The sequence below is a fragment of the Rhinoraja longicauda genome, chromosome 1, assembly GCF_053455715.1.
Source record: "Rhinoraja longicauda isolate Sanriku21f chromosome 1, sRhiLon1.1, whole genome shotgun sequence".
NCBI lineage: Eukaryota > Metazoa > Chordata > Chondrichthyes > Rajiformes > Arhynchobatidae > Rhinoraja > Rhinoraja longicauda.
Window position 1 is genome coordinate 66,718,954 of NC_135953.1, and position 24,463 is coordinate 66,743,416.

The 24,463-nt window shown below is 43.0% G+C and overlaps 1 protein-coding gene across 1 annotated transcript in view; it reads left to right on the forward strand.

The window, feature by feature from the left end:
* Nucleotides 1-765: 765 nt before the first annotated feature.
* The window catches only part of bend4 (BEN domain containing 4), a 38,955-nt gene continuing 15,257 nt past the window's right edge, over nucleotides 766-24,463 (forward strand). Inside the window, exon 1 of the mRNA XM_078399224.1 lies at nucleotides 766-1,377. Within this exon, the coding sequence (XP_078255350.1) occupies nucleotides 786-1,377 (592 nt within the window). The 5' untranslated portion in view covers nucleotides 766-785. The remainder of the gene's footprint in view (nucleotides 1,378-24,463) is intronic.

Below are 24,463 nucleotides of genomic sequence, written 5' to 3' on the forward strand. Positions count from 1 at the left end.
TCTATTGATCTATCTCGCACTGATCTGATTGATCTATTTCTATTGATCTATCTCGCACATACAAACTAAGGGAAGCATGCAAATGCCAGGCATGTACCCGTAAACAGAAATACCAACATAGAGATGCATAAGTACATAGCTGGAGATATAAACGGAGGGACACACACACACAGATGCTCTGTGGGAGACATGTGCATACACACACTCACATGCAACACATGCACTCATGGGAAGATTGACACAGGCAAACACGGACACATATTGACACATATCACACAATGGGGATAACAGACAATTGCTGGGACAATGACATGGAGAAATACAGACATGCTAGAGAGTGGCAGATCCATGGTGAAACGCTGAGACACTTTCAGACATGTAGTGGGAAGCTAAGACACATGCTGGATAACTGGTGCACACAGGCACATAATGGGGCGCGGAGACCCACTCGTTGGAGACACACAAACAGACTGGGCCACCGACACATGCAGACTGAGACGCTGAAACTCTGAGACAGACACAGGGTGACAGGCGCCCAGGAGCTGTCAGACAGAAAGAGGGAGCAGAGAGACAGCGGCTCCAGCTGGGAGCAGAAGTCCCGCCCACGCCTGCCTGTCATTGGGTTGGTGCAGGGGCTGAGCGCCGCTCCGCCGGTGCATCTCCCGGCCATTGGTCAGCGGCGCTGCCACACACGGCCCTTGCTCGGTGCAAGCGTCCCCTCCCCTCCCCTCCCCTCCCCGCCCCAGCACCGGGACCGGGACCAGGACCAGGACCAGGCGGCTGCAATGGAGGAGGCGATGCATCAGGCGGACGACGACACACTGCGCACGGTCACCATCTCCAAAGTGTGCAAACAGCGCAACCCTTACAACGCGCCCAGACCCTTCCCCGGGAAGAAGGCGGTGATGGGCAGGAGGTACGAGAGACCCACCATGGTGGACATCCCGCAGCTGGCCGTCGGCGCGGCCCCTGCAGGAACAGCAGGAGGGGGAGCAGGAGGTCCCCAGCAGAGTCACCACCATCCGCCGGTTGCTATAAACACGGGGCAGCAGCCCCATCCCTACCACCACCAACACCAACAGCACCACCAACAGCAACACCACCACCAGCAGCAGCAGCAGCAGCAGCAGCAGCAGCAGCAACACCAACACCAACACCAACAGCAACACCACCAGCAGCAGCAACAGCAGCAGCATTGCCCCTCTTACCAGAGCGCGTCCAACGCCAGGCTGGTCCTGGGAGCAACATCCACCTATGCCTCGGCATCCCAGTCACACCTCGGAGCATCAGCCCCAGACCACCCTCCTCCCGTCAGGTACAACAACACATTCACATCCCCGCCGCCAGCGGAGAGCAACAGCATCAACCTGAGTGCAGGTACTGGTCCACCCTGCCCCTCTTATTATCCGCGTTGCATTTAACCCGCGCAGCTACAAAAAGTTTCTCGTTGCACACAGTTATATTTTTTTTGTGCTCGACAAGTTTTCCAAAGAGAACGGCTGAACTAACCAACAAGTTAGATTTTATTTTCCAAACCGGTATCCAGTTTTTGTTTTAGCAAACACCAAGTGAGTATCTATCTAGCTGCAGAAAGAAAGGTAGGATGTACCCTCAGTTGAACGTGTTCCACTGGGAAAGTATCAGGAACATTTTTAGCTGTTAGACTCAGTTTTGTTGTGAAGAGGCACAAAAGATCCACAGATTGAAGCTACAAGTTAGGTACATGAAATTAAAGAGTGAGGACATTGGAATATGAAACAAAACACTTGGCATCTCTTGAAAAGACCAGCATTTCATATGGTAACAATCAAAATGGCAGACTATGTATTTAGTTTAAATACTACACCATTAATAATCACTACTGCCATTACTGTTCTTGGCATTGATACTTTAATACAAATGATGACATCTGTACTTCATTATTTTTAATGTAGTACAAATTACAACATCTGTACTTTATATAGGGTGTGCACAGTAGCACAGCTGGTAGAGCCACTGCCTCACAGTGTCAGAGGCCTGGGTTTGATCCTGACCTTGGGTGCTGTCTATGTGGAGTTTGCATGTTCTTCCTGTGAACAACTAGTGTGTTCTGTTTCCACACTCGCACCCCAAAGATGTGTAACGTGTCAGGTTAACTGACTGCTGTAAATTGCCACTCTTGATTCAGTGAGGGGCAGAATCTGGGGGGAGTTGATAGGAAAGTGAAGAGAATAAAATTGGTAAGAAGAAACTGCAGATGCTTCGGAATAAAATTGGATTAGATCAGTGTAAATGGCGGTTGATGGCACAGGCTTGGTGGGCCGAAGGGCCTGTTTCTGTGCTGTATCTATATCAGCATCAAAGATGATTCAATAACAGCTAAGCATTATGGTCCAGTTAAAAGCAACTTGGCTTTTGAAATGTATACAACCAATTATCAAGTGTGGAATTTCCTTTTGTTTATTTCATTTGGTCCCTTCTGATTTTTATCTGAAAGGTTGCAAGAAAAAAGTAGATGAATATTTTGGGCTTTACCAATAATCTGAACAACTCGTAATTAGATTGGTGAGACCCCTTTTGAATGAACGACTAAGTAAGCGTAACAAGGGGAGGGAGCAGGATAACAATTTATTACTGAAAGTACTTTTGATTTTACTACTTCAACTTTGCCTGATACCGTCTGTTCCCACTTTGATAAATCTACTTGCACTTTTAACGTAATAAGTTTAACCTTCTTCTGCGATCCCTGGGATCAAGGATGACTTGCTTCCACTCTGGTTTTATGGGATCTGAAAAGACTGAAAAGGCCATATGGGAGCTGTGATTTCTTCCATAAATGGCGTAGGAGATACCTGATGGGGGCAGCCAGTCATCCTTGGCTTTTTGGGTACGGGAACAATAGTGGAGACTTTGAAGCAGGCAGGGACAGTGCAGGTTTGCAGGGACTGGTTGAAAATGTCTGTATAGATCGGTGCCAGTTGTTCGGCACAGAGCTTGAGGGTAGAGGGGGAAACATTGCCCGGTCCTGGAGATTTCTGTTTTTTCTGTCTCCTGAATAACTTCTCCACCTCCTCAATTGCTATTGTTAGTGATGGGGAGGTGGCCAGACTGATGTTGGGCAGCAAGGAGGGGGTGGGTAGTGGATGAGGGCCCAGTATTTACAGACTGGAGTCAGGCTGTAAGGAGGTGTGAAGTGGTGATTGGGGATGAGTGGGTGGGGGAGGGAGGGAGGGGGTACCGGAGTTGTTTCGGTCTATCGAACCTGCAGTTGAACTCGTTCAGGTCATTGGTCAGCTGACGATTGTCCAAGGAATGGGGGGGGGGGGGGGTTCCTCTTGTAGCTGGTGATTTCTTGCAAGCCCTTCCACACTGAAGAGTCATTAGCTGATAACTTGCTCCTCATCTTCGCAGAGTAAGTTTACTTGGCTCATCCCATTTGCTCGTGTTTGACTATATCCCTCTTGACCTTTCCTATCCATGTACCTCTCCAAATGTCTTTTAAATGTTGTTATTGTACCTGCCTTTATTACTTCCCCTGGCAGCTTGTTCCACATACCCACCACCCTCTGCATCGAAAGGTTGCCGCTCAGGTTTCTATTAAATCTTTCCCCTCTCAATTTAAATCTATGCCCTCTAGTTCTTGATTTCTCTGGGGGGAAAAAACTATCTGTTCACCCTATCTATTCTTTGTGCTTTGAGTAAGTATGAGCCAGAGATTGTGTAGGAAGGAACTGCAGATGCTGGTTTAAACTGAAGATAGACACAAAGTGCTTGAATAACTCAGCAGGCCAGGCAGCATCTGTGGGGAGAAGGAATGGGAATAGGGCCAGATTCCTGGGTCAATGGGGATATTGCATTTCTTCAAGAGCCTTTGAGCACATCCTTATTCTCTGTCTGCCGGGTTACCTCTTAGACAATAGACAATAGGTGCAGGAGGAGGCCATTCGGCCCTCCGAGCCAGCACCGCCATTCAATGTGATCATGGCTGATCATTCTCAGTCAGTACCCCGTTCCTGCCTTCTCCCCATACCCCCTGACTCCGCTATCCTTAAGAGCTCTATCCAGCTCTCTCTTGAATGCATTCAGAGAATTGGCCTCCACCGCCTTCTGAGGCAGAGAATTCCACATTCACAACTCTCTGACTGAAAAAGTTTTTCCTCATCTCAGTTCTAAATGGCCTACCCATTATTCTTAAACTGTGGCCCCTTGAAGGTGGCCCCTTGTTATGCTTCCCATAACAAAGTTTAGAATAGAATTTGTGCAAAAGCTATATCCAATCCAGTAGAGCTGACTGAATGTAATGAGGGCCCCTGAACTAGGATGCTGACGAGAGAGGCCACTGACATTCCAGTTCACTTACCCTTCCAGTGAATTTGCAGGACTTTGTAAAGGCACTGTCAATGGTATATTTCCAGTGGCCCATGTTGCTTGCTGTGGCAAGTCCAAGTCTCCAAGCACAGAAATTACTGTTGCCAGGCAGACTATAAGATTTGTACCAGTTCTGAGGTCCTGATCTTCAGTCTCCCTTTTCCTCATTTGACTAAGGGCTGTATTGATTCATTGAAGGCAATGGCGAATGTAATCTGTTGCGGTGGGAAGAGTCACTGGAGCCTGGAGCTGCAGATGTACCAACCAAGTCTTTATTTCGCATAAGCAATCACACACAAGAGACCCTGCTGTATGAATCTTAAACATATCAGAATATATCTTGTTTTTTTAAACTTTTCGGTACCAAGATAAGAACTGGTAATAAAGTTTTTTTTTAGAAACATAGAAAATAGGTGCTGGAGTAGGCCATTCAGCCCTTCGAGCTAGTACCGCCATTCAACATGATCATGGCTGATAACATGTAGGTTACCTCAATATGGTGTGTGGACAGATGGCTCTATAGAATTATACATTTACAATGGGAGCACACCTCAAGGAGCAAAACCAATTCTAAATATTCAAACATCTTTGTTGAGACAAGGTAGTTCAGATCGATATTCTAAAGGAAAACCAAGATTTTCAAAACATCCTGTTTTTCTTTTAATCAGGGTCTCTGGATATGCAAAGAGCCCTGTTAGAACAAAAATGATCGAGATCATGTTGGATGTGATAAGTGGCAACATTTCGAGTCTGGGAAAGTTATGCCACTACAATGCAAATTATCTTAGCTCAAGATGTCTGATGCCTGTTTCCAATGCCTAGAACTTCATCTATAGTTTTTCAGTATCCATGGATATCGCACCTCACTCTCGGTGTATTCATGGCCAGGGATTCAATTTCCTGTTATCTGTACATTTGGTAAATACACATAAAAAATGTTTTGTGTGTCGGAAAGAACTGCAGATGCTGGTTTAAATTGAAGATAGACACAAAATGCTGGAGTAACTCAGTGGGACAGGCAGCATCTCTGGAGAGAAGGAATGGGTGACGTTTCTTCAGACTGTCTGAAGAAGGGTCTTGACCCTGAAAAGTCACCCATTCCTTCTCTCCAGAGTTGCTGCCTGTCGCGCTGATGCTACTCCCAGCTTTTTGTGTCCATCTAAAAATGTTTCATGATCATGTTACATTTGTTTTGTCCCAATATTTAACAGGGTTTGAGAGCAAATATTGTCTTGTCAATTTTTAGTGTCCTCCAACAATTAATCTGCTCTCTTCACAGACAACAAATGTTTGTTTGCACACTTGTTCTTGGAATTTCAATTACTGCTTGTAAGTTAGTTCTGAAAGTAATGTAAAGGCTGGTTATTACTTGTATTCTTGAAATGAATGGTTAATATATTGCATACCCTTTGACTATGGCTTGCTGCTCTTTAAGCATATCAACACTATCTGCCTAAGGGGAAACTATACATTTCATGGCAAGACCCTAAATCTTAAGACCTGGTCCTGTGCTGTACTGTTCTATGGATTATGTTATCCCCTAAGATGTATTTCCCCAGTTTACTAATTTATACTAGCAGGATTGATATTGCCATGACACAACTTCTCTTTAAACATAAGATGGTTTGGTTTCTATTCTCCAATGTTGGCTGAAGGCTCATGATGTTTCTTCGATTCTAAGTTGTTTCAGTTTCTGGCCTCCACGGCTGGCTGAATTCAGAGCAAGAATAAACTCCAGATAACTCCAAACTATTCTTACATGGATTGCATCACACTTGGGATGGGGGGGGGGGATAATTTTACCATAACAAAGTGTTCTTTACAACAATATCTTAACAACGCACCGTGCTTATTGATGCATGCCCTTGTCAAATGACATGCTACAAAATACTCCAGCACTGATTTTCTGTCATCCCATTTTAATTTTACATTCACTATTTAGATGCTTGACAGGTCACCATTGTTTTCATCATGCATGTTTTTTTACTGCAAAGGACTGCAACAAGAAACTGCCACAAAACTGCCTATGATCCTGTGTTTTGAAGTTCTTCAAAAATACATGTTGGTTGTGGTCCCTTTGAGTCTTGCTGTTTGCAAGATGCCTTTCAAATTATTGAAGAATGAGAAAGAGAATTAAGATCCCTTCTCAATGGTGGGGTACATTCTGAGATGATCATGAAGTCTCTTTGTGAAGTAACTGCCTCCGTTGTCACCTTGGTTCAGCATTTCTCCCACCATTATTGCCAGTCACGGCAGCTGCCATAAATGAACTCCTGGATCAAGGGCTGATGCTTGTTTACCGCAATATCCTTCAACGTCTCCAGTGTTCAACGGTAGGACTCGCCACACAGACTTTACATGTTTTACTTCCACAATAGTTTTGAAGTTAGGAACACACTTGAGGTGGCTTCTCCAATTATAATTGGACATCAATAGCCACAGCATTAGGAGGCGGCACAGGGGCGCACTGGTAAAGTTGGTGCCATATAGTGCCAGAGACCCGGGTTCAATCCTGACTACAGGTGCTATCTGTACCTTCTCCCCATGACCGCTTGGGTTTTCCCCGGGTGCTCCGGTTTCCTCCCACACTCCAAAGACATACAGGTTTGTAGATTAATTTGGCTTCGGTAAAAATTGTAAATTGTCCCTAGTGCATAGGATAGTATTGGTGTAAGGGATGGTTGGTTGGTGCAGACTCAGTGGCCTAAAGGGCCTGTTTCCGCGTTGTATCTAAACTAAACTAAGCATACTCAGCAAGTGATCACTTTGATCATTCTCTGAAAGGAATGCTAGCGCATTTTTCAAACTATATTTCATGGCTTTACACTGAAACAGGCCACCGGGTGTGTAAAATCCAGGTACATCTATCTGTCGGCTAGTCAGTCAGTGTAACTTGACAATATTTTTTGAGTAAACTAATCCCAATACTAGAGGCAGAGTTCCACAAAAAACCCTTTGAATCATAGTGTGGACACAAATTTGTCTTAGTCACTGCATTAAATAGATATGAACAATATCAAATCTTTGAGAACCACCAGGTCTCTGTGCCCTTACAATAGAGGAAGGAACACCAACTTTCCTCACTTGGCTTTATTCTGCCGTTGTTTAATGTGAACTGAACTTCATCTCTGAACGTTGCTGTATGGCAGTCAGTAGAGGTTGTTTAACGGGCTTGACTATTCCTACTGCAATAACATGAATGGCCAAAGATCCAATTAATATCCAGGCATCCACATCCACAAAAAGCCCAACAACAAAGTTAATCAAATTTAGTCGTTCGTATTTGTTGAGCGTGCACGATTGAAGGTTGTGGTTTTTTAAACATCTGATATATACTATGTGCTTGTCAAATCCCACTACACCATTATGCAACCACAGCCAATATAAACAATCCTTTACTCCCCCCCTCACCTGTATCCACCCATCTCTTTCCAGGCTTTATCTTACCCCCTCCTCTCTTCCAGTTTTCTCTCCCGCCTACCACAATCAGACGAAAGAAGAGCCCTGACCCAAAGTCACCAATTTATGTCCTCATGAGATGCTGTCTAACCCACTGAGTTACTTGAGCACTTTGTATTTTCACCAAAATTCCAGCTCCTTCAGTTCCTTGCGTCTCCATGCGTTAATTCTGGCTTGAGTCTTCAAATGTCCAAATGATCAGTGATGGGAATCTCAGCAATAATGGGTAAATTCTCATTGCTGTAGGGTGAGCAAAAATTTGATGGATTGCAAGTCAGTTATCATCAGCTTCTGGGCCGATCTCCATTTCCTCATCAAAATTATATTGAAACCAATTAACCTACAATCATGTACGTCTTTGGTGTGTGGGAGGAAACCGAAGCACCCAGAAAACCTAAGCAGTCACGGGGAGAACGTACAAACTTTGTACAGACAGCACCCATAGTCACGATCGAACCCGGATCTCTGACGCTATAAGGCAGCAGCTCTACCGCTGCGCCACCATGCTGCACTGAAGTTCTTCTAAACAATTCACATGTTGGCCATGACACCCTTCACAGCAAAATTCCTGTAATTACCAAATTATAAATATTTTCTCTTTACATATGTTTAAACATTATTAATACATAGCAATAGATATTGTGGAAACCACATTGATGAAGGTAAAATCTTGTATGTTTGAATTCTGACGTTTTAATAAATCAGGTGTGTTATTATTAAACTATCAAAGCTTAAACCATAACCCAGATGAAATCCTACTTTAATACAATCACAATGTAAATATGACAACCAAACTGCATTAAAGGGTACTTCAGACAAGATTTCATAGACAAGTATACAACAGATGGTCTGCTTCAATGTCGTTCACAGTGCAAGTAAAGATAAGATAGGCTTCAATGACGATCAGGTAAAATAAGTCAAATAGTTATCAGTGTTCCATTTAGGCTCAGTCACTGAGTCCATTCACATAGAGATCAATACACTTTAGGACAATAGTGAATCAATGGAGATAAAGTAAATAAAATGTTGTTGACACATTAGATCAGCAGTCCATAAATTGGTCAAGGAAGTATGCCAGAGCAGGCCTGTGTAATGCCTGCTCCTACGTCTTACCTCAATCACTTTATGAGACAACAAGCCACAGGCGAAGTTTTGAAGTCCAACATATGGATTGTGAGAGGCTGCAACAAAAAGAACCATTGTCTCTTGTGTGCTTCTGAGGATAGGTTTTCCCTGCTAATTCATATTTCACCGGCTAGGCCAATACTATCATGACGGTGGCATCCCCATGAAAATAAGTTACATTTGTTTCCACCACCGCAACTAGTTGAAGGCACAGCACAAATAAAATCCAGACAATAATGATTGTGGCATGTGGAATTATTTGGGGAGCGAACATTACCTGCCCCACAACAATCCGTGCCTAAATGTTGTCTAGATCTTGTTGCTTTCAAACGTGGGCTCATTCATTTATTGCAGAGATGCCAGAGGATTCGAACATAGTGCAATTATCAGCAGCAAGGATTTCCACCTGCCCTCATGATGGAAGCATCATATATGATGATGCAGCTGAAGTAGACTGGCCCCTTACAGAGTTCATGCAGCAAGATGAACATACTTTTAAAATTACAATAATTTGTGCAGAGTATGACTCTACCTGGAGTAACTCAGCAGGTCAGGCAGCATATCTTGGCTCACCAAGTCCACGCCGACTATCAATCACCTGTTCACACTAGTTCGTGTTATCCCACTAGGGACAATTTATGAAGGCTAATTAACCTACAAACCCGCGCATCCTTGGGATATGCTGGGAAAAGAGATCTGCTGTGTCGGCAGCATTTTCTTGCTTTATCTCCATTTTCCTTGATTCACCGTTATCCTGAAATTTATTGATTTTGGTTTTGAATGAACTCAGTGACTGAACCTCCATAACCTCCCCTGGAACCAGTCTTGTCAATCATTGCTACACTCATGCTGTAGCGAGTGTTTCCTTTTTAAAGTAAGAAAATCAAAACATTATGTCACACTCCAAGGGCAAACTCCATGAGCAACTATATAATTTCATTAGGACAAGATTTTCCTCATATGCCTAAATCCTCGTAATAAAGCCACCATGTTATTTGCCTACTTATCTATTTGCGACACTTGCATGTTAGCTGTCAGCGACCTGTGTACAAGGACTCCTAGGTCCCTTTCAATATCAATGTTACCCAATATGTTACCAGCTAAAAAATATCCTGGTTTTCTGTTTTGTGCACCAATGAATGAATGAATGAATGAATATTTTATTGTCACATCTGACAAGTCACGGTGAAATTCTTCGCTTGCAAACCTAAGGTATGCAAAAGTTGCCAAATAAGGGTGCTGACAAAGTGTACAGAGTATCCGCGCAAGGTACCCCTTTGGTCTCCCTCTCCCACCCCATCCCCGGGCACTTTCCCCTGCAACCGCACGAGATGCAACACCTGTCCCTTTACCTCCCCCCTCAACTCAATCCAAGGACCCAAACAGTCTTTCCAGGTGAGACAGAGGTTCACCTGCACCTCCTCCAACCTCATCTATTGCATCCGCTGCTCCAGATGTCAACTTATTTACATCGGCGAAACCAAGCACAGGCTCGGCGATCGCTTCGCTCAATACCTGCGCTCGGTCCGCGTTGGATAAACTGGTCTCCCGGTGGCCGAGCACTTCAACTCCCCCTCCCATTCCCAGTCTGACCTTTCTGTCATGGGCCTTCTCCAGTGCCATAGTGAGGTCCACCGGAAATTGGAGGAACAGCACCTCATATTTCGCCTGGCAGCTTGCAGCCCAGTGGTATGAACATCGACTTCTCCCATTTTAGATAATTCCTCTGTCCCTCTCTTCCCCTCCCCTTCCCAGATCTCCTTCTATCTTCCTGTCTCCACCTATATCCTTCCTTTGTCCCGCCCCCCTGACATCAGTATGAAGAAGGGTCTCGACCCGAAACGTCACCCATTCCTTCTCTCCTGAGATGCTGCCTGACCTGCTGAGTTACTCCAGCATTTTGTGAATAAATACCTTCGATTTGTACCAGCATCTCCAGTTATTGTCTTATATTCTTTCTCTCTAGTACACTGTCCATTAACCAATTCTCAATCTTTGTCAGCATGTCCCAACCCCCACAGCACCAACTCCGTCACTCTTACCTTGTTGACTAATATTCTGTGTGGGCCTCCTGGAAATCAAAATTCAGCACATCAAATGTTTTCCCCTTGGGTAGTAATCACATCCACAAAGTACTCCAGTAGATTAGTCAAGTATAATTTTCCTTTTTATAGCTCCATGCTGACTCTACTTAATTATTTTATATTCTCAATGTGTTCCATTACTAACTCCTTCATTATCGATTCTAGAATTTTCCCTATTGTTGACTTTAGACGTGCAGGTCAGTTCTTTTATTTCCACCTCCTTTCTAGGGGCCACATTTGCTGCTCTTCAATCTTTAGAAACAATTCCAGAGATTATATTGAATTTTACATGTTGAAAACAGAGTGTTTGCTACTTCCACAATTACTTTCGCCAAAACTCTAGGATGTAGATCATCAGCTCCTTAGTCTTTGTCATATTTGAATCTTGTTAACTTATTTTTTAACTAATATTTATTTCCTTCAGTTTCTCATTCCAGCTCAACCTCGGGTTCTCTTGTATTCCCAACAGGGCTTTGGCTCCTCTATGAGGAGAGACATAAACTAATTACTTCATTCTTCTACAATTTCTTTAATACCCAATATAAATTCTGTTTCCGTCTGTAAGGGACCCACATTCTAGTCCATAGGTATATTTTAGAAATACATCTAGAAGCTCTTCCAGTTTGTCGTAATGTTTCTTGTCACTTTACTCTTATTCTATCTTCCTTTATCTTAATCAGTTTCTTGATCCTCCTAAAATTCTCTCAATCCTCAGACCTACTGCTATTTCTGGCCATTTTGTAAGGCTCTTTTATTCATTTCTCCTGGGCCACATTTCCTGTTCAGTTGTATGCCTTCAAGGTCATTAATTCTTGCAAGCACTGTTGGTAATGTAGTTCTTCATTTTGCTGATGATTTTCAGTAAATTGATTGGATACCATTAAACTGAATTAGAATTGCCCTATTTATTATGGGCAAGGCATCCCTCGGCAATTTTCCATATTTGTCAGGCATATGCCAGGATTATTAACTTTTTTTCCATTGTAATCATCATTCATCTTTTCCTGTATTCTCCCTTGCATTTTTCTTATTCCCTTTTTCAGTCAATCCTAACAGCAATATTCATAGAAACATAGAAACATAGAAAATAGGTGTAGGAGGAGGTCATTTGGCCCTTCGAGCCAGCACCGCCATTCATTGTGATCATGGCTGATCGTCCCCAATCAATAACCCGTGCCTGCCTTCTCCCCATATCCCTTGATTCCACTAGCCCCTAGAGCTCTATCTAACTCACTCTTAAATCCATCCAATGATTTGGCTTCCACTGCCCTCTGTGGCAGAGAATTTCACAAATTCACAACTCTCTGGGTGAAAAAGTTTTTTCTCACCTCAGTTTTAAATGGCCTCCCCTTTATTCTAAGACTGTGGCCCCTGGTTCTGGACACGCCCAACATTGGGAACATGTTTCCTGCATCTAGCTTGTCAATAGACAATAGAAAATAGGTGCATGAGTAGGCCATTCGGCCCTTCTAGCCAGCACCACCATTCAATGTGATCATGGCTGATCATTCTCAATCAGTACCTCGTTCCTGCCTTCTCCCCATATTCCCTGACTCCGCTATCCTTAAGAGCTCTATCTAGCTCTCTCTTGAATGCATTCAGAGTTTTGGCCTCCACTACCCTCTGAGGCAGAGAATTCCACAGATTTACAACTCTCTGACTGAAAATGTTTTTCCTCATCTCCATTCTAAATGGCCTACCCCGTATTCTTAAACTGTGGCCCCTGGCTCTGGACTCCCCCAACATTGGGAACATGTTTCCTGCCTCTAACGTGTCCAATCCCTTAATAATCTTATATGTTTCGATAAGATCCCCTCTCATCCTTCTAAATTCCAGTGTATACAAGCCTAGTCACTCCAGTCTTTCAACATATGACAGTCCCGCCATTCCGGGAATTAACCTAGTAAACCTACGCTGCACGCCCTCCATAGCAAGAACATCCTTCCTCAAATTTGGAGACCAAAACTGCACACTGTACTCCAGGTGCGGTCTCACTAGGGCCCTGTACAACTGCAGAAGGACCTCTGCTCCTACTCAACTCCTCTTGTTATGAAGGCCAACATTCCATTGGCTTTCTTCACTGCCTGCTGTACCTAGATGCTTCCTTTCAGTGACTGTTGCACTAGGCCACCCAGATCTCGTTGTACGTCCCCTTTTCCTAACTTGACACCATTCAGATAATAATCTGCCTTCCTATTCTTACCACCAAAGTGGATAACCTCACACTTATCCACATTAAACTGCATCTGCCATGCATCCGCCCACTCACACAACCTGTCCAAGTCACCCTGCAACCTCATAGCATCTTCCTCACAGTTCACACTACCACCCAGCTTTGTATCATCTGCAAATTTGCTAATGGTACTTTTAATCCCTTCATCCAAGTCATTAATGTATATTGTAAATAGCTGCGGTCCCAGCACCGAGCCTTGCGGTAGCCCACTAGTCACTGCCTGCCATTCTGAAAGAGACCCATTTATCCCCACTCTTTGCTTTCTGTCTGCCAACCAATTTTTTATCCATGTCAGTACCCTACCCTCAATACCATGTGCTCTAATTTTGCCCACTAATCTCCTATGTGGGACCTTCTCGAAGGCTTACTGAAAGTTGAGGTACACCACATCCACCGGCTCTCCCCTGTCAATTTTCCTCGTTACATCCTCAAAAAATTCCAGTCCTTTTATAATTTTATATGTTTCTATAAGATCCCCTCTCATCCTTCTAAACTCCAGTGAATACAAGCCTAGTCTTTTCAATCTTTCCTCATATATCAGTCCCACCATCCCAGGGATCAATCTCGTGAACCTACGCTGCACTGACTCAATTACAAGGATGTCCTTCCTCAAATTAGGAGACCAAAACTGTGCACAATACTCCAGATGTAGTCTCACCAGCGCCCTATACAACTGCAGAACCTCTTTACTCCTATACTGAAATCCTCTTGTTATGAAGGCCAACATTCCATTAGCTTTCTTCACTGCCTGCTGTACCTGCACACCAACTTTCAGTGACTGGTGTACAAGGATACCCAGGTCTCGCTGCACCTCCCCCTTACCTATCCTAACTCCATTGAGATAATTCATTTTATTTATACATTGGACAACATAAGAGGTCCCACCAAATGTCCCAAGGATGCACCATTAGAGATTTAGGAATAAGGTTAATGTATTCAACTTTAACCATTAAGTTAGATCAAGGCAGACTTGGTTCACCAATCCATCTATATATCTTTGATCAATATCCCTTGATATTCCTGCCTGGAAAAGTAAATTACTTGGTCTTAACATTTTCAGTTTTAACCTCTATTGTTTAGCTTAATTATTGTCACATGTACTGAGGAACAGTGCAAAACTTTGTGTTGCATGCTATCCAATCAGATCGGATAAAACTATACATAAATAGAATCAAGTCAAACTCAAGTACCATGGGTAAACCTAAGGGGAAGATACAAAGTGCAGAATATAGTTTTCATCATTGTAGTTCAACTGTTCCATATACAAAGTGCAATATCTGAAATGGGGTGGAGGTAAATTGGATAGTTCCCTAGGTTATGGAAGGACTGTTCAAAGGCTGATAACAGAGAGGAAAAGCTGTTAGTTATTCTGGTGGTGTGTGCTTCCAAACTTCTGTACCTTCTGCTCAATGGGAACAGGGCGAAGAAGAGGCGGCACAGGAGTGCAGCAGTAGAGTTGCTGCGTCACAGCGCCAAAGACCTGGGTTCGCTCCTGACTATGGGTGTAGTCTGTGCGGAGTTTTGTACGTTTTCCCTGTTACTCCATAGGTTTTCTCCAGGTGCTCTGATTTCCCCCCACATTCCAAAGACGTGGAGGTTTGTAAGGTAATTGGCTTCTGTAAATCGCCCCTCATGTGCGGGGGAATGTGGGATAACAGAACTAGTGTACGGGTGACTGATGGTTAGCGTGGACGCGGTCGGCCGAATGGCCTGTTTCCATGATGTATCTCTAAAATAATAATAATTTTTTTAAAAGTCTGGTCTGTGTGATGGACTGTGCTACATTAACAACTCTGCAATTTCTTGCAGTCTTGGGCAGAGCTGTTCCCAACTCAAGCTGCCATGCAACCTGAGGTATGCTTTCCTTGGTGCATCTGTAGAAGTTTGTATTAGAGACTTGCTGAATTTCCTCAGTCTTAACAGGAAGTAAAGGTGTTGGTGTGCCTTCTTGGCTGTCATGTCAATATGGTTGGTTCACAACAGATCATTGGTAATATTAGCGCCAAGGAACTTGGTTCTCAACCATTTCCACTTTAGTACCATTGATGCTGATTGGGGCATGTACACCACAATCGACCTCATAAGGTCGATTACTATCTCCATTATCTTCCTAACATTGAGGAAGAGGTTCTTGTCCTGATGCCATGTTGCTAGCCTCTCCATCTCTTTCCTGTATTCCTTCTAGTCATTGTTCGTGGTCAAGCCCAGCACAGTGGTGTCATCTGCAAACTTGCAGATGGCGTTAGAGCCGAATTTGTCCATACAGATGCGAGTACATAGGGGGTATAGTAGGGGACTGAGAACGCATCCTTGCAGAGCACAATGTGTAATTATGTTGGAGGAGGTGTTGTCATCTATCCTCGCTAATTGTGGTCCGGGGGTCAGTAAGTCGAGAATCCAATGGCAGAGGAGGCTGATGATTCCTAAGTCAAGAAATTTGGTGATGAATTTGAATGGAATTATGATGTCGAAGGCTATAGAGCCATAGTCAATAAATAATGGTCTAATATAGGCGTTGTCTAGGTGTTCCCGAGATGAGTTTACAGCCAGGCTATGGTCTGCTGTGGACCTGTTGCAATGTTAAGTATGTTGCGATGGCCTTTTTGAAGAGTAAACTTTATACTTGCATCTGCCTTTGTTTTCTAAATGACCTGGTCGTACAGATGAATTGCGGTACACATTCACATTCTATCACCCATTCCACTTTTTGTATTTATGCATTAGGGTTTGGTGATTCACTTGCTTGTAAAAATGAAGTGACCTGTGTCAATCACCACCACCACATTGACCATGATGAAGTACTTTGGAAAAATTGGTGATGGCTCATACGTGTGCCAGTGACGATCTGGACACATTGCAATTTGTATTCCGGAAAAATATGACTATGGAGCATGCCATGCACCTTGCTCTATTTTCAGCCTTGATTACCCTGACAATAAGAACACCTATGTCAGGATGTTATTCACTACAGCTCAGCCTTCCAACACCATAATAACTGAAAAAGGGTTCCCACCCAAAATGCCGCTTATCCATGTCTTCCAGAGATGCAGCCTGACCCGTTGAGTTACTCCAGCACTTGTGTTTTACTCAAGATTCCAGCATCTGCAGTTCTTCATGTCTCTATAATATGAACAAAGTTTATCCCTAAACTCCTGGACATTAGCCTTGGGGCCTCCATCTACAACTGGTTCTTGTCTTCCTGACTGGCATACCTCCGTTGGTTAGAGTCGATCCTAATATTTCCTCCACCCTGACCCTCAGGGTTGTGTGCTCAGTACCTTGCTCTCCCCCACTGTAGACCCATGACTGTGTGGAACACCAACTCCATCTTTACATTTGCTGATAATGCCACTGAGCCGAAGTAGGGAATTTATGCTTGGAGTCAGAGGATGTAGGTGAGATATTTATGAGTTTTATCACAAATTCTGCTTTCAAACCTTTTATTAAAAATTACATTCATGCCTGCATCATTATCTTCCAAACCAAGATTCAAGAGAGTCAAGGGTGTTTAATTGTCATATGTACCATCTGCGGAATAATGAAATGCTTACTTGCAGTAGCAAAACAGGCCTGTAAATACAATATTCATAGATAACATATAATAAACAAAAAGAAACAATAAATTAATAACCCAATGATAGTACCAAAATGCCTGAAGTTTTTTTGTGCAACCAAAGACAATCTAAAGTTTGTAGTTTAGTTAGTGTTTTGCAGTGTTCAAGAACCTGATGGTTGTTGGGCAGAAGCCATTCTTGAACCTGATGGTCATGGTTTTCAGACTCCTATTTCTCACATTCCTACACAAACATTTTTGTTCTCAGTCTCCTCTATTGTCAGAGTGAGGCTAAACGCAAGTTGGAGGAACAGCATCTCATATTTCGCTTGGGCAGCTTGCAGCCCAGTGGTATGAATAGTGATTTATCTAACTTCAGGTAGCCCCAGCATTTCCTCTCTCTCTATCCCTCCCCCACCCGTCACACTAGCTTCTCATTTTCACCCTACAAACGGCTTACAATGCCCTGTTTCCTTTATCATCGTTACGTTTTTGCATATCTTTCATTCATTATTTTTTATCTCGCCACATCATCGTCTATATCTCTCGTTTCCCTTATCCCTAACCAGTCTGAAGAAGGGTCTCGACCCAAAACGCCACCCATTCCTTCTCTCCAAAGATGCTGCCTGTCCCGCTGAGTTACTCCAGCTTTTTGTGTCTATCTTCAATGTTTTTAATTGGTTTGTTTACTGTGCAAGGTAAAGGTAGAGACTTTTGGACCTGGTGATACTCTTGTGAATCTGCAGATAAAGCCACAACATTAGCTAATTGTGAACTGTCTTCTGTTTCTGTCCCATTTTTAATGCTGGCAAGCAAGTAATGCAAAGTGACATTTAAACAAGTTGCAAAAGGTTGTAGGTCTAATATTATCTTATGATGGCATGGCAATTTTTATTAAGGTGTTATTTGCCTCATCTGTATGCGAAACCAGCCTCAGTCTGGGATCTTTTGTACCATATCTATTTCGGCTGATGAAAGATTGTCAAATGCCTGTGCATCATCTGATGCATATTTATGAATCATAACATAAATGACAACCAATCAGTACTGACTGTACTAAAGATTTCATGAATTATTACTGTGGCCAGAATACTTTGTGTTAAACTACAGTGGGCAATAAAATTTATCTTGTTCAAATCAAATAATATAGCCAATGAAAAAGAATAATCAACGACCCTTTTTTTTTTTAACATCTTTTTAATGAAAGATCTTGCATTTTTTTTTAATGTAGGGACAATGAAATTATTTTTTGTGGGTAGAATCTTACCAATAATGACATTTATTTGGGTATTTTCAATACATTTTAACATTGTGTATTTAAAAAAACCTGTATTATTTCAAAGACTTCTGAAAAATGAAATGCTGGAAGAATTCAATGGAGATAAAAGCATGGCTTCTGTTTTGGAGTGAAACCCTGCATCAGGACTGAGAGCGCAGAGAGAAGATAGCCACTTTAACAAGGGAGCGGGAGAGATGAGACAGGGACGGGCAGGTGATAGTTGGAGCGAGACGAAAGATGGGCAGATGAAACCAGGTTGTGGGGTGGGGAAGAGTGTTGAGACAGACTCTGGTACGTTATAGGTGGAAACATAAGGATTAAGAACAAGGTGGGGGAGGGGAAGGGAACCAAATAAGGGAGAGATAATGGGCATTTGAACCAGGAGGGGGAGGGCTGTGTGTTGAGCCCCATCCTTTACTCCCTCTACGCTCACGACTGCGCCCCCACCCATCCCACCAACACCATCATCAAGTTCGCGGATGACACGACTGTGGTTGGACTCATCTCAGGAGGAGATGAGACAGCCTATAGGGATGAAATCCAAAGGCTGGCAGCATGGTGTTCAGTGAACAATCTTGTCCCGAACTCCTCCAAAACAAAGGAACTTATAATTGACTTCAGGAAAACCAGTGTAGAATACGACCCACTCTACATCAATGGGGACTGTGTGGAAAGGGTACCCGCTTTCAGGTTCCTGGGTACGCACATCGCAGAGGATCTTACCTGGTCTACCAACACCATCACCACAGTAAAGAAGGCACAGCAGAGACTCCACTTCCTGAGGATCCTCAGGAAAACCAACCTGCAGGAGAAGCTCATGATGTCCTTCTATCGCTGCTCCATCGAGAGTGTGCTGGCATACTGTATAACCACATGGTATGCCAGCTGCTCAGAAAAGGACAGGAAGGCCCTTCAGAGGGTCATCACAACGGCCCAGAAGATCATCGACTGCTCACTGCCCTCCCTGGAGCACCTGTTCAGCCTACGCTGCCTCAGTAGAGCAGGCAAAATAATAAAAGATCCATCCCACCCCGGCCACCGTCTGTTCATCTGCCCTCTGGTCGACGTTTCAGGTCGATCAAATCCCGAACAAACAGATTTAAGAACAGTTTTTACCCCAGGGCCATACGAGAACTGAACACTACCTTCTGCACTAGGCAACACTGTTAAAAAATCTTTTGTACTTAATATAATTGTATTTATTTGTTTTTGCATTTATTGCATATATGTTTTTACGCACCGTCAGGATTGGCTATTTTTTAATTTCGTTGTACTCGTTGCAATGACAATAAATGAATATTATTATTATTATTATATAAAGGGGAACCAAGGGAGAGAAACCGTAGTCAGGTTGGTAGGCAATGGGCAGAAGGAACCTGTTGGAGAAGGAGATAGGAAAGGGGAAACATAGATAGCTGGATGGATAGATAGATAGGCAGAGCAAACCTAGTGGGGGAGGGTGATGTCCTGGTATGTGGAAGGATGACAAGAGTGACAAAAAGGAGAGAGAACCTGTCTGGACTGGTGAGAGCAGGAGAGGAACATAGGAGGAGTCAGTTATCTGTCTCCACCACAAACTCCACTTTCCCATCCGGCTCCATCTACCAATCATTCTCCGAACCCCCCCCCCCCAGGCCCAACCTATCACCAGCCTCTGTCCCACTCCTCTTTCTCACTTCGATGTTGTGGCTATCTGCCTTCTATATTTCAATCCTGATGCATGGTTTCAACCCAAAATGCAATTAGACCAGTGGAGTTCTTCCAGTAGTTTATTTTTTGCTCCAGAATACAGCGTCTACAATCTTGTGTGTCTTCAAAGAATACTGAAATTAAATCGTTTCCTAATAATAAGTCTGGTCACTGTTTTGAACCTTGCATATGGTGTTGTGAGGAAATCCATTTTAATTGATGGTGCTTGCATTACATAGCAGAAGGATTTTATTTTGGTCGGGTTTCTCATGAAACAGTTCCACGCTATTTAAGTTCAGTTCAATTTAGTTTATTGTCACATGTACAGTGAAAAGCTTTTTGTTGCGTGCTAACCAGTAAACAAAGACAATACATGATTACAATCGATCCATTTACAGTGTGTAGTTACATGATAACAGAATAACGTTTAGTGCAAGGTAAAGCCGGCAAAGTCCGATCAAGGATAGTCCGAGGGTCATCAAAGAGGTGGATAGTAGTTCAGCACTGCTCTCTGGTTGTGATAGGATGATTCAGTTGCCTGGTAACAGCTGGGAATCAGCTGTCCCTGGATCTAGTGGTATGCATTTTCACACTTCTATACTTTCTGCCTGATGGGAGAGGGGAGAAGAGGGAGGGGCCAGGGTGCGACTCGTCCTTGATTATGCTGGTGGCCTTGCCGAGGCAGCGTGAGGTATAAATGGAGTCAATAGAAAGGAGGTTGGTTTGTGTGATGGTCTGGGCTGCGTCCACAATTCAATGCAATTTTTGGGGGTCTTGGATGAAGCTGTTCCCAAACCAGGCTGTGATGCATCCCGATAAAATGCTTTCTCGGTTGCATCTTCATTATCCATCGGATCTGGTTCCATTTGCAATTGTATGAGTGGTATTATACTTTTGCAGTTATAACGATGTGTTTTTTTGCAATTGAATCACAATTAAATTACAGCCATGATTTAAAACTGTTAATCCTTCTCGAACCTTGATGTTGAACTGTCTAGACTGATGGAATAGAATTTCCTTCCCACCAGTTAAGAGTCCATAACAGTGAGCTTTGAAGTGCTCCTTTGGCTCAGTGGCTAACATTTATGCCTCTGAGTCATAAGTTATGGCTTCAAATCAGTTGCCAGAAATTATTGGCAGAAAGAGAGGATTGTATCCACAGAATGATTTCCATGCCCTTAAACCGATAGTAAGGTGCCTGAGACAATTATTTCATTTTTGAACAAATTATCTCATTAGGGAATTCAGTGTTTAGTTTGTAAGTACTGATGTCCCACACAGGAAATTTGTCAAATGACCAATTAGATTGTTGGTTATTGGTCAAATTTTAAATTTAAACATCTTGCGCTGTTTAATATAAACATACCTGAATTAGTTGTAGGAATCAGCTGGCCAGCCCCTTGACTCAGGCTGGTTTGATTGTAACCTCATATCTACATTCCTGCCCACAACCCTGCTTATCAAGAGCCTATCTCCCCATGTCTTAAAATATTCAGAGGCTATGTCCTTCGAGGAAGAGAATGCCAAAGAGAAATTGTCCTCTTATCTCTGCCTTGAATAGACAAGCTTTTTTTTTAACAATGATTGCCAGAGGAAAGATTTAATAGGAATCTGAGGGGTAACTTTTTAACACAAAGGGTTGTGGGTGTATGGAGCGAGATGCTGGAGGAGGTAGTGGAGGCAGGGACTATCGCAACGTTTAAGAAGCAATTAGGCAGGTACATGGACAGATTTAGGCAGGATATGGACCTGGTTTAGAGGAATATGGGCCAAACGCTGGCAAGTGGGACTAGTGCAGATGGGACACGTTGGTTGATGTGGGCAAGTTGGGCCGAAATGCCTGTTTCCACACTGTATGACTTTTAGATTGTGATTTGCCCACAAAAGAAAACATCTACTCCACGCCCATATTGTCAATCTCCCTTAGGATCTTCCACTGCATTGCAATGCAGCACATTAGTGTTGCATTTTTGCAAATGCTATCCTTCAAATGAAACATTTAACTAAGGCCCAATCTTCAAGTTCAGGTTTATATTAAATATTTCACAATCTTGATATTAATCCACCTATGACAGGCAGAAGCGTGATAGCAGAATAAAGATATAATTATGAGAAATATGTCACCATGATTCCCCACATGACCTTTGTCTCTTTTAATACAGGGTATACCAGGCATCTATGTGTCTTGCCTTGAGCTGTGAGACTGATTGAATGCAAGTCAAATGGGAGTGTGATTTATCTGCTATTTGCTGGGGTTGGGCAACCAATATAATACAATACAATACAATATATCTTTATTGTCATTGTACAAGGGTACAACGAGATTGGGAATGCGCCTCCCATACGATGTAATAAATTACTTAGCTAGTCAGTATTAATTTAAACAACCCAATGAAACAAATTAGAACAGTTTTAAAACAGAGTAAAGTGCAAGTAGATCTGTGCCGGTTCACTGTGCGATGTGACCATCCGGCTCAGCAGGACCGGTTCATAGCAGCTATGGCCCTGGGGATGAAGCTGTTCCTGAGTCTGGAGGTGCGGGCGTAGAAGGCCTTGTATCGTCTGCCCGATGGTCAGTCAGTGAAGGTGAGGTCGAAATGGAAGGCCCTTTAAAACACTCTTTATATCAATGGTGGAAAGGTTTTCACTCCAGCCCATCAAGAAAGCCTTCAATCTTTACTTTTTCCAGTTACCGAACTTCCCCCGTTCCAGTCAGCTCGTCCTCCCCTCTGCTGCCCTGGCCAAACATCCTTTCTCAATTGAATACTGTTCGCATTTAAAAAAAAATCCTGTCACATTAGGCCAAAAGCAAAGAAAATAATAATATTGAGGGATTGAATCAGTCCTGCGATTACAATAGTAAAAACAGTATTAAAAAAAAATCACAAATCTGTGTTAAAATAGAAAATATCTGTGTACATCGGGGCCTATACTGAACTTGTGATTGACAATGAACTGAAACCACTTGACTCTACATTGCAAACAGGAAATGATGACTTGACAAGACAAAGAAACAATGAAGTGGACTTGCCAAAGTACAGCCCTCTTGGAGCAGAAATAATGACTCTACTGAATAATAACTATAGCAGTTACTCCTGTTAGATTATTTGCGAAATGTACAATGACAAATTGGTTTATTTCCTCCTTTTGTGAGCTGAACGGTGACAGAAGTTTCAGTTCAACTGTACTTGTGAAATGTTACATGGGCAGTTTATGGTTCTTGTCAAGTAGGAGCAGTTATAAATGAGTTATGGGTGTGAGACATATTATGATTAAAGATCACAAAGTGTTAAGCTGTACTGTTTTCTCGTATATCAATTCCCCTATTGCATATCCCAGTCAATGTCCACCTCTGTATCACGTTTCCAGCATCTGCAGTTCTTTTTGTACTTTTAAAGGGCCAATTTTAAGCCAAATGTGGAGCTAAACATAAATTCTTCAAGGCGCTAGTCCTTGCTGTTAAGGGACTCGCTTATCTTCCAGATTTGAGCTCTTACACCCAAAATATTATTTAATCTTTTATCTTTACAGATACGTATTTCCAGCAATTCCTTTTAAAAATATATATATTTGTAAATCCACACTTAAGGGTGAAGTGCTGTAAATACTGATATAAGACAGGATTTCTGATGAAAGGTGATCAAGCTCAAATATGATTGTTCTTCTCCATGGATACTCCCTGACCTGTCCAGTATTTCTTGCCCTTTTCGCTTTTATTTCAGATACTTGCATCTGTAATATTTTTGAATACATATTATTAAAGAGAGATAATTCATCTCTTTTAGAAGAGTCTAATTCAATATGACTCCCTTAATCTGCAGTCACTATTTTCCAAATGCTCCTGCAACTTTAAGGTCAGTTACCAGTCCTGCCAAATATAACCCATTCCTATTTTAACCACACACTTTTATCCTACTAATATTCTACTTTAGTTAACATGGAATGAGGTGACAGGCGGCTGACTGCAAGGATCCCACCTGCTACAATCTGTGCAGTATCAGCCCAGCTCTACATGGGCTTGTGTCCAAGGCACTAAACTGCTGTTAACATGATATTTACACTAAACTGGTTACCTGCCGCAAGACCTGTGGACTTCCTGCTGACAGTTGGAGCGCATCCAACAGGAGTCAACAGGAGCTGGAGTCATTCCAGCAGGAGATGCTGCCAATCCAAGAGTAATTGGAGTCATTCCAGCTGGAACTGGAGCTGGAGCAACTCCAAAATGAGACGGAGTCCCACCCCAGCAGGAGTCGAATTTAAATCACAGAAGAAACCAAAGCTGTACCCAGGGAAGGAGTTGAGCCCGACACCTGACAGCAGCGGGTGCCAAACCGAGAGTGGCGATTAAACATATGAATGTGAGCATCTCTGGAGAACATGGATAGGTGATGTCTCGGGTCGGGACTGTTCTTCAGGCTGATTATGTGTGGGCGGAGTGGGGTGAGCTGAAAGAAAGGGAAGACAGGACAAATCCTGGCGAGTTCTAGGTAGATACAAATGAGGAGGGGTGGGGGGGTTGATAGGCAGGTAGGTTGGACAAAGGCCAGAAATGAAAAGATTTAAAAAATAATATAAGCATAGAAGAGGTGCGAATTGTGAATCCAGGTGGGGCACAAGGAAGAGAGGGGGAAACAAGGGGATGGAGGGATGTGAGGTTAGGTATCTAAAATTGGAGAATTCATTGTCCATACTGT